Genomic DNA, 12,093 nt, shown 5'->3' on the forward strand with positions numbered 1-12,093 from the left:
GACATATCTTCATTTAACAAGATGTTTTTGACTTAATTACACCTTATGTAAGAATCTTGAGTTTTAATTGGTTGATAGCCAGTGTATTTTTCACCAATTTACTGTTATCAAATGAATATCGTTCATTTTTTAAAGTCGCTGGGGTATATGCAAAAAGGATATGCCTTTTTTTACCCACTCTGCCATGGTATTTGCCAAAAAATACTCTATCCAACTGGACACTTGTAACATCACAATCATCAATGCGTTTTTGTAAGTTAATATTCGGTGTAATTAAACAGATATATCATGTTCTTGAGGGGTATATGCGAAAAATACCAGTCTTGAGAATGAATTTCCCTCGCCTTACAGCTTGCGAAATTTAACATTCTCTGGACTGGTATTTTTCGCAAATACTCCTCCTTAACATGATATATCTGCTCAATATCTTAGGTCCACTTTGTTCATATCACCCTACAACTGCTTAGATCATGTATATCATTGGCTTTCAAATCTTCAGATTTTAGTGTTCTGGATGAAGTTAAATCTAGAATAGCTAAATATAGAAAAGCCCTTTGGATATCATGCAAGATATATATAAAGTGTTGTTTTCAAATATTTAATTTTTAAATAATAATACATCTATATGTAACAAATTGTTCACAATTTTTATGAATTGAAGTATAAATGACCTATAATAATAAACATCTATTTCATCAACAATTTTTCAATACATAGACTGATATAACCCACATCTTTTACCTCCCTTTAAAATGTTGTTGTATACTAATGTGGATTAATTTATTTTGTTGATTGAGGAAAAAATTGTATTTTGCTGGCCATTTGATTTTTGTGTTTTTTTATGTTTTCCTTCAAGCCTAAAAAAGTTTTTTACTTGGTTGAACATTTAAATTCATGGTTTGCCTTGAATAATCTACAAAATCCACGCAAATTGATATCACAAGAATCATGAAGAATAATGATGAATCCACAGTGTAAAAAAACCCAAATAATAGTAGATTTGAGTGACGATAAATTTACCAAAAAAAAATGTTTATTACTACAATAATGTCATATATATGTTCAATATTGAAACTTTTGAAAGAAGATACATTTTGAATAAAACATTCATTACAACATTATTTATTCAGTTTCAATACATTTGGAATAAAGTTTGCTTTTTCTACAAAATCAATCATACATATATTGATCCCATGAACGCCAGTCTGTTTTTCTTTCAACCACAAAACAACTCGAGGAGCAACTTTCTCAGCAAGAACATTGTGTAAACTGCTATTTAAATGTGCCATGATGGTACCAGCCCCTGGTGTTAAAACTCCTTGTGTCACGACAAACATGTCTGTCGTTTTACTCGACTTATAATTGGACTCGAGGAAAGTAATAAGATCTTGCACATTTGTAGTATTAGCCCATGGAGCTTTTATCATAGTGTTTGGCCAAAACATCATATTGCCTTTGATTACATCATTGTGATAGAAAACAATCACTTGTAAACCCTGTTCCCACATCATAGATAAATTAACACTATCCATGTCTAAATGTGGACACATTTTACTTTCAAATGTTTTTAAAATCAAATCTAATAGTTTTTCATGGTGATTTTTAGTCATATCAAAGAGATGATTAAAATCCAATATTACAATTTCTTTTGGATGTTCATCCAGAAAAGATTTTATTTCATCTAACCCCGACGCTACTGGCATGCCATATAAGGAATGCAAAAAGAATATGCCTTCTTTATCCTTTCTAGATGCTACTCTTAAATCAAAGTATCTAACACCATGTTCTAATTGTTGTCGGAATGTCAAGTACTGGGTGACCGACCATTCTTTCATCACAGATTTCCCCATATCTCCAAACATAGAAATGAATGGTCTAATATCAGCCTTGTCTGGTCCTATCTCTGAGGTGGTATCCAAATCATATGAAAAGGAATTATGGCTGCCTGAAAAAGCAAAAAAAACATGATATTAACTTTAATAAAAAAAAATAGTGATATTTCACATTTCATTAGAAGCTAGGCACCATGAAGGAAGGACTGTTAGGGGTCCTCTATTCCTGTAAATTCTTCATTGTTTAAGGCCATTTTTTGTAATTCTTTATATTTTTTGCCCATTATTATCTATTCTTTATATTTTTCCCAATTTTTCTCCTTTCTTTATATTTTTTGCCCATTATTATCTATTCTTTATATTTTTTCCCATTTTTCTCTTTTCTTTATATTTTTTGCCCATTATTCTCTATTTTTTGGTATATTTTTGCCCATTATCATCTATTTTTTATATTTAAGATCCACTTTTCTCTATTCTCTATTTTTTGGCACATTATTCTCTTTTCAGTAAACCCCCACCCAGACCCTTATGAAGAATGACTGTCATCCAAATTCAAACCAGATCTGGGGTTGAAGTCATATAACTTTGCTCAGTGCTCGGAGCACAAAAATCATGCTCGAAACATGAAATCCAGCATTTTGATTGGTTGATTCTTGAGTCTGAGTACAAAAATCATGCTCGAAAGTTTTATGACCGTGAGACCTGATGTTACCTAAAAAAACAAATTCAGTCATCAGATAGAAAAGGATCTACCTATATCAATATATCAATGTAATACATGTAGTATTAGTATTAATTACAACATATAAAGCTACCATTCATTTACTCAATTACTTTTTAAATGATGTTAAAAGATGTAATATTCAAAAACCTTATTTTCCTGCGATTAATATGGTGATTATAAAGACAACAAAAGAGTGTTTTTAGACAATTTATCAAATTAACGTTTAATCAATCAAAGATAGATAACTGTTACAACCATCATTTATTTTCTAATCTATGTGAAGGATTGTCAGAAAACAAGTTTGATGTAATCTTATAAAAGATTTCATTTTTGGATTGCAAACCATGTATGCATAGTAATATAAAAGGTTTGAAAAATGAATAAAAACAAATGATCTCCCCTGAATATCATAATGTTATCAATCACATTGTTTTGAAAGCTTTGTGTGAGAATGAATATATTTGCATAGAAATTCTCTTTGGTTTCATCCTTCTTCAGACATTTTTGTAGGTACTGTAAAATGTACTTGTATACTTTATTTTTAAATCATAATTTATTCAATTTTGCCACAGAAAATAGAGGTTTTCAGTACAATTCTTGTAAACTGCAAGTATCTATAAAAAAAAATCAGAAAAAAAAATCATCAAATCCATGCAGTGCTTTGTTATTGATTTTAATTTTGCAATCAATTGTACAACTGTACTGTACATGCTTCATGTATATATTTTGCTTAGCATTAGGTCAGTTAATAACTTCTATCTGAGATTAATTCATATGACAATTTTTTAGTGTGAAAAGACTTGAAAAATGGAAATTTAGTTTATTCCTGCCTTTTAACTTTACAAAGTGTCTCATCCAGCCTTTTTTACACAAAACTCCTGTCCTGCCTATTTTTTTCAAATTCTATCCTAGCCCTTTGCCCTTAAAATCAAATGGTAGCTCCATTAACTGGTTAGGATGATCACATATGAAAGTCATGCATGGTTGATGCATTTACATCAATGGTAATCAAGGTTCATTAGTAGATGCACATATACTGAAATGTAGAGATTTTATATATTTCTTAAATAGTAATGAAGACGTTAGTAGCACAGAAAGCATGTATATAAAATATATTGAATCACACATTTTCATTAGACATAAGGTCCAAGGACACAGTTATCGTCCTTTGGTTTTCGTTGTCTACGAATATAGTCCCTAGTGTAAACAGTGTATAACTTGCATGTTTAATTTGATACACTTTCCCAATTTATTTCTTGATATTAAATGCATGAAATATTAAGTAGGGGGATGTAATTACATGTCAAAAAAATTTGGGTGCTGAATCTTTATGTGAAGTAGTGATTTGGTCCAGTTCAAAACGGTCAAATTTTATCACGTCTGAAGCTGTCAAACTGAATTTTACACCCCCTTTACACAGAATTGTCAATATTTTGAGTGTGAGCTGGTAGAAGTTTCTATAATTTTGATATTATTTGTCTCACTGGTAGTACACTACACTGTAAAAATCTTTTTGAGAAAGAGCAGGTGCGATTTTTTTAATATGAATTTATTGTCTAAAAGAAATGCACTACGAAATAACTGTGTTCTCGGGCCATAAATTATTTATGCAATGTATAAAAAAACTGAATGTAAATTTCGAATAAATTTCAAAATCACTTAAAATTTTATAATGTACAATTTGATTGTAAATGTATAATGGATAAAAGTACTGTAAACCAACTTATTTTTCAGGAGCAATTTATTTAGCGACTTTTGCGAGTAGAAAAATAACGTGAATATAAATCGTCGCGAATGTGTAAAACTTAGATCTTTCCTTATTAAACTATATACAGAAATTAGAAAATAGCGAAATTAAATAGCAGTGAAAAAGACTAGAAAGGGTAAAACGCGAAATAAAGTATCCACGAAAATAAGTTGCTACAGTAAGCTCTAATTTAAAAGCAAGAGGACAGGCAAGGTCCTTCACAATTAAACAAGATTACCACATATGAGGGGGAGGACAGGGGTACCCTTCTCCTTTCTCCCAGCCTTCCTCTCCTTTCTCCCTGTCTCCCTTAACCCTGTCCTCCCCCTCATATATATCCTGTTAGAACAAGAACACATCACTGTTTGTTTGCCTAAAGAAGTTGTCTAGCTGACAATTTTGATGTAAATGAATAAGAGTAACATAAAGCCATTACTCCTTAATACATGTATATTGAGTCCATGTGTAGGTATTAAAGCAGTTGTAAACAATAAAATTGTTTCATTTCATTTAGTTAATTAAATGGACACCTAAAAAGTCAAGCAGGTTATGCCTGTTATAGTTTTGAAATTGGAATACCCTAGTATATAACTATTCCGCCTTTTTGATGGACAGTTTCAGGGAAGATGTCACAATCACTAGGTTATAAACAAATTGCCATCTTTATTTGAAACACTAGTAGTCTATAGTCTATACTCATGATACTAAAATAATGAAATTTTTAAAATCACTACAAATAAAGGGTCAAATATAATTAGTTTTGGGGATGAAAATATGAAAGGTTAACATGGTAATGGATAAACAGAGAATGAATGCTCTTTAAGTAAGATCTGACATGTCTCATGGTGTAAAAGACAAAGCACATGGAGTCAAAAAGCCAAGCAAAGATGCTGCATATCACAAATTCATTTTATATCAAGTCAGGTTGCAGGGCTTTATATCTGTAAATGCCAGTTGTTGCTTGCATCCTACTTACCACAGCTGTCAAAGGTGAAAATACATTATAAATCATTTGCCATTTAAAAAAAAATATATTTATCATAAAAAGGGGTGACCTTGGTGGAAAATGATAATATCAATTTCTCAGTGTGATGTTTTTTGTATTTATCACATTATGTAACTATAAACTGTTTAATAAATTCATCTTACCAACTATCTTGTATATTGTTGAAGAGTGTTGCCTGCTCTATTCTACATGTATTTGTTATTTGTGTCATTTGGGTTGCTGTTGCATTGGTGTTTACTCCATTTTTTTCTTTTATTGATAACATCAGAGATGATATTGAAAAAGGATATTTGCTACATGACGGAGAAATGGTTAAAATAACATGCAGGTTTTAGGTAGTTGAATTTCTACTATCTTCATAAAAGAGAACTATTCATCTCCATAATCTTCTGGATGCTATTAGTGTGTGTAAGCTAGATTTTATAAATGAAACAAAGACATTTGTTTCAAAACTGGTTTTGTATGAATATTAAAAAAAATCTTAAAGGCAAAAGTGTTGAATATAAAGATAACAAAACATCTGTCCTTTGGAACCTAACACACAGTTGTACATAATTATACTTTTGAAAGTAATACTTCAATATAAATATTCAAAAAGCCTGACTCATAATTTTAAAATCAATATCAATCATTAAGGTGGTACCCAACACTTTCACTAAAATTAATTTGGCTCGTTTAATTTTCTTGAAATTTTGACAAATTATTTACTTTGACCATTTGACAAAAATATAAAAATTTAAAAAAATTTGAACCAACCGTTTTATCAGAAAAATTACACTGGTTATATAGCAGTTTGACAAACACTTATTTTGATCATTGAGAAGCTTAATATTCCCTTAACAACACAATATATTAAAACGTTTAGCTGATTTTACAGAGTTATCTCCCTGTAGTGTTAGGTACCACCTTAATGCAACCTTATCTGATATTTTCTTCACAATGTTGTACTTTACTTTCCTAATCATGTCTAACTATTCCACTAACCAAATTCAGTTCAATGTCAATCAAAAAAATGTAATTAGATAAGATAATTTATTAGTATAAAATCCAAACAATCTAATTGTTACTAAATACAAACACAAATAAACGTAACATTCATTTCTTAATTTGGCGTATAAATATTCGCATATGCTTATATCAGTAATTTGGTTTTCACACATATATATCTAGATTTCGTGCCTTTTCTCTTGTTGAGAAAAAATTACTGATCAGATCGACACGTATATTTTGCATTCATGATATGTAATTGCAGTTATATTTTTTTCTGATTTAACATTTTTATATTTGTAGAATTCCTTCCATTGTTAGGAGATCCAGAGACCACGATTTACATGATTTACATGACCAGAGTTGTCACAATTTATATCTATTATTTGTTAAACTGATCAGTACATTTTCTCATCCCAAATTGCTTTTTGTTTTATTTACGTATTATTAAGACAATTTTATGTTCGTATGAGTATAGCGAAGAAGAACATAAAAAAATGTAACATTTAATATTTAACAAATTGTCTCCCTTTTAATTTATTTATCTTTAGGGCATGCTATATGCCTTAAAACTTTTCAAGATACACAGGTTTGGTGTACTCAAAGAGTAAATTTTGAGATGAAAATGCAGCCAGTTTAGATGAAGTGTCCACATGTACCGTAAGATTATATTATTTAGAGGGAATCAATGCTGCTTATATAAACTCAAAACTGGTAAGAAGAATATCAACAGTATAAGATACCTGGAATAGCCAACTGGTTGAGTGGAACCGTATGTAAATGCTCTGGTAATTTTGACATCCAGTTAATAAAATCTTTACTTTCTGCCATGTTTACTGTCAGTTAAAGATTATCATTTCTGAAAGAAAAAGAGGTATATATTAAAGCTTATATTCCTAAGTAATCCTACTTATAAGGTATAGAAAAAGTACTTGAGCCGTTCAGAAAGAACATACAATAAAGTAGTAGTCCAGTCAAACTAAGATTTAACCTCAAACTAATTGCAACAGAAAATGTTGAGTTCTTATCTATAGCATTATGCCCTTTATATACCCAGAAAAAAGACCCATAAAATCTAACTTCAGGAAAACTCAAAATCAGCATTTTTTATTTTCTATGGAAATTAACATTGGAAGGGGAGATAACTCCACAAAAATGACTCTTTTTTGATCAGTTTTTGGTTGAATTTCTTGATATTTATGTAAAGTATGATACTTTGATGGGGATATAAGTTGATATTCGACTAAATTGTATAATCTTCTGCTCATGAAATATACAAAACCGAAGTGTTATGGGTACTTTTTTTGGGTGTTCATTTTTCATTAAAGAAATTGCAAATTTGAAGCTTTGTGACCATTTTGAAAAAATAATGTGAAAATTTGGTATTGTTTATATCTGTATATTATATTTTTTCAGCATCTAACATGTCTAAAGAAACTTTAAACCACAAAAAGAATAATACATGCTTAATTATTTTTTATTAAATAATAACTTGACATGTTGAAAATTTCAAAAAATGGTCAACTAATGAATTACGAAATCTTGATTATAGCTTGATAAAAGACATGAAAACACCTTAAGAGTTGTTTGTTATACCCTAAAGACGGCTTTAAAAATCAAGAATCAATACGTTCTGATGAATAAAATCGGTAAAGTTATAATTTTTTATCAATTTTTATTGATATTTCTGCCTTTTTTGCAATAGTTATATCCCTTTTCGATGCAAATCTCCATAGGAATTTTAAATGGTGAATTTTTTAGTCTTCCTCAAATAAGATTTTATGGGACTTTTTTCTGTGTATATTTGGGGTATAATTCTAAAGATTAAAACTTAAAATCTTCTGTTGCAATTACTTTCAGGTTAGGGTAAAATTTATGCTAGATTAACTGGACTATAGATGAAGTAGTATTTATTTTAAACAAAATGGTTCCTATGCATATAGTATGACTGATTTATAGTTATAGTAAATATATATATGTTCCGGACCATATGAGTATTTGGACCATATGCGTATGTATAGGTTTATACTGACCGTTCATTTATCCATAATACACGTATATATAGACAATAGACAATATTTTATTAACACAAACACATTTAAATTAAATGGTTATGGCATACAAAGTTAAGACAATAAACTGACAATAGTTAAATTGATTATAATTATATTAGAGTGACAGTGGTATTCACAGCGAAGAATAAAATATCAACAGTTAACACATTATATGTTCATGAACAATTAAAATAAGAACACAAACAAAAATTAGGTTGCATATTAAAAGAAATACAAGTTATACAGATGTTCTCAATAAAAAACAATCATTTTATAATGACTGGTAGACTGCTATTTAAAAGTGCAGTCAAATATATATATATAAACCCTTGTTTCTACATGAAGTTTAATTAACAAATGAATTGGTCCTAAAAAAAAATGACCTTGATTTGATGTGTATAGGTATGATAAATTTCAGACTCTAAGTCTCAATCAATTAATAGCTATACATAAAAAAATCTTGCTGTTTGCCAATCTACAAATGATCTATTGGTATTTTTAAATATTTAACATATTATCCATTGGTTGAAAATATCTATTTTGACATGCATGAACTGTCATGATCGACTGTTTGCATATATATAATTTTAAAAACTTGCATAACATTACAGCAGATTCCAGCGAGTATGAAGCTACAGGTAGATTCTTTGGTTAGCTTCCTTGCTAGCTCAACCATGAAATGATTATTACCTTAAAATTGGGAGGAGCATAGCACCAATTCATCATCCAATGAAAACACCATATCAATGGCCTGTTTATATATGTATGTTTCATGCAAACAGGTTTACCTAAACAACTTTGCAAATTAAATTTTATTTCATAAAGAATTGAAAAATTCTTTGTATTACGATAAATTAGAAGCTTAGTTACGGTTTGTTTTGTTCAATGATGGTAACATCTAGTGTTGTTTCAATGCTAAACAAATGGAAATTTTATAGAAAATCCACAGCGTTCCCCTTGTACTCTCATAGTTGGCAATTTGGTGTTTGATAGATGGAGGATTGCAATGATTTCCTTAAAACAAGTTTATAAATTTATTAGATACTGGTTTAAACAAATGTAAATATGGATCAATTCAAGTACACCTTCTAGGATGCGCTCGACTTTTGTGATTTTTTTTTTAAGTAAATGGTTGTTTAGGACTTTTTATATACAATTAACGCTAGCACATCATAGAAAATCAAGTGAGTAATCTATATCATTGACTGTCCCTCTGGTATCTTCTATGCTTAAAATTTTATAACAAAAATACCTGTGAATTTTCTAAAAAAACTCTTGGTTTGTTTGCCACAAAATCCTGTAACTTTTAAATGCAATGAAACTATACCTAATAATGCTGGAAGTTTCCCCTTTAATTTGTATTTGTTCAAAATAGCCCATCTTTATAGTATTGTTCATTATCTTTGCTGTTTTTATATTATTGGAAGTTTGATAAATTCGTAATTTAAAGGCAACAGAAGGGGTCATAAGCCTTATATTTACGCCATGATTGTAACCATTGTAAATAAAAGTACATTAACATACATGTAACTGGATTTATAAATGAACTGAGTAATTGATTGAAATAAAATTGGCAAATCAAACACACCTTCAACATGCTTTTGAATTTGCTTATAATGATAAATAAATTTTAAATTTAGATTGAAAACTTATTTTTAAAGACTTGTAAAACTAGTTTTACAATGTTTATGTTCTGTCACTAGTTCTGATTGGTTCTCTGTTTAACTTTTGACTCCACCCAATAGCTTGTTTACCTTACCTAATAATTATTTCATGGTTGAGCTAGCAAGGAACCTAACCAAAGAATCTACATGTAGTTTCATACTCGTTGGAATCTGCTGTATTAAATTAAAAAAAAAATGCTATTCACTTGTCAATACAAATTTACAAATATTTTTTTGGCACATACTCATTTACATTGTAGGCCGAGTATGTTATAGTCCGAGTTCCCTGTAGGCCAACAAATTGAAGATTATGTCACAGGAGGAAACTTACAAGACATAGATTGAAAAAATGTACAATTTAAAAAAAAAAATACGAAAAAATAAAAAATATAAAATGTTTTGTATAATAGGGTAAGATGTTGTAATTGAGTTAATATTGATGCTTTGAAATTGAAGATTTGAAAGAGTCTACTGAAGTGCAATTTACAATGTTATCTGGTAGTTTGTTCCAGTCGTTAAGGTTCATCATAACCTTTTTGGCTAAAATGGCCGTATTTACACCCCAAATTTTACTCTGAGTACAGACTAACCTATACACCTGCAACAGTTTTAAGGGATGGCAGGAACTAGATATATAAATTTTAAATGCATTTTATGTTTCAGAAAATTATAAACTTTTCTAGATTTTGCTATCCATTTTTTTTCGTTCCTGCAGAAGGTGCAAAAATTAACTAAGTAGTGAAAACGATTGAGAAGCTCCCCTCATATAATCAATGTTGTGAGTAATATTGATTTAAATGGACAATAGATGGACAATAGACACCTGTAAACAATAGGTGATTTAACAGGTTTAAACTGTGTAACTGAGTGGACCGTATCAAATGAAACTCGGGTGTTTGTTTATTTTGCTATCTTCTGCAGACTGGAAAAAAATGGACATCAAAATCCAGGTAAGTTTTTAATTTTCTGAAACGTAGACTTCATATAACTTTTATATATCTAGTTCCTGCCATGCCTTAAAACTTTCCTGGATGTACCAGTTTGTCTGTACTCATAGTAGTTTTTGATGTGTAAACACGGCCATATTTTTCAATTCCTTATGATGAACCGTAATAGTTCTTGGAAAATTACTAAAATTACTGAAAAAAATCTAGAGTTGTCTTTCCCTCTTTCCTTCAATAACATAACAAATGCTTATCATTTCTTATATTTTCATATCTCAATTCTGAATTTGCTCACAAATTTGTTTATGAAAGGAAATCAAACCATGAGATACCTTAAAACATTACAATTTCATCTGAAAAGATGAAAACTTGCTTGTAATCAAATCCTGAAATTGCTCACAGCTGTCCGTTTTTGGTCCCGGATTTGTAAGGTAGCAATACACAGTTAGGAGTTTAGTTTCGCATTATGGCCCCTGTGGATTTTTCAAAAAGGAAAGTTATTGTGAAATAAAATTCATTTTTAGACAGATGAGTGCTAATTTAGCCTTCAAAGGTGGTTTATAAGAGCATCAAGATTATTTTTTACATGTTTTATGGGCTGTTTTCTGTTTGACAGTCCGTATTTTCATAGCTAGACCGGCCATCGGTCCAGAAATTAATGTACTGTTTACAAACACTCTTTTTCTACACGAAGTTTTTGACGCAATTTTACAAAAAAATGAGATGAAAGACATATGATTTTCATTGGATTTGCTGAATGATATATGTACACAGTTTCAGAAAAGGTATTACTTCAGGCAATTGAAATTCTACTTTTAGTCAAATTTTGGGGAAATATGTGACATCTTTCCCCCCCTTTTTGCAATATTTTATAACAAATAAATGCAGATTGTTGCCATGGATACACAAAAAAGAAATTATATTTTACCATTTTATATACTGGAAATAAAATCTATGGAAGATTCTGATTACATACATATGCCCATATATGACACAAACAGTAAGCTTCATATTGCAAGAAAGCAATGAAAAGGGAATGGTAAAATTCATAAGGGCAAATTTTAGTATTTTTTCCTAACTGTTTATTGCTACCTTATGGCATACTTACCAAGCTCAGAATTGTATAATTTAAAAC

At 29.8% G+C, this 12,093-nt stretch overlaps 1 protein-coding gene across 3 annotated transcripts; it reads right to left on the minus strand.

Moving 5' to 3' along the window:
• Positions 1–623: 623 nt before the first annotated feature.
• LOC134727912 (PI-PLC X domain-containing protein 3-like) lies at positions 624–11,385 on the minus strand. Of its 3 annotated transcripts, none has more exons than XM_063592310.1 (3): positions 11,291–11,385; positions 7,040–7,155; positions 624–1,945 (listed from the first exon to the last, which is right to left on the minus strand). In XM_063592310.1, exons 2-3 carry the CDS (start codon positions 7,125–7,127, stop codon positions 1,119–1,121), a joined length of 915 nt encoding a protein of 304 aa, XP_063448380.1. In that variant the 5' UTR covers positions 7,128–7,155; positions 11,291–11,385; the 3' UTR covers positions 624–1,118. The 3 variants fall into 3 exon arrangements, with proteins under 3 accessions (XP_063448380.1, XP_063448388.1, XP_063448393.1); XM_063592318.1 differs by lacking the exon at positions 11,291–11,385 and adding an exon at positions 10,502–11,062; XM_063592323.1 differs by lacking the exons at positions 7,040–7,155; positions 11,291–11,385 and adding an exon at positions 4,481–4,522.
• Positions 11,386–12,093: the final 708 nt, after the last annotated feature.

This window comes from Mytilus trossulus, chromosome 1 (assembly GCF_036588685.1).
Source record: "Mytilus trossulus isolate FHL-02 chromosome 1, PNRI_Mtr1.1.1.hap1, whole genome shotgun sequence".
In the NCBI taxonomy this organism is placed as follows: domain Eukaryota; kingdom Metazoa; phylum Mollusca; class Bivalvia; order Mytilida; family Mytilidae; genus Mytilus; species Mytilus trossulus.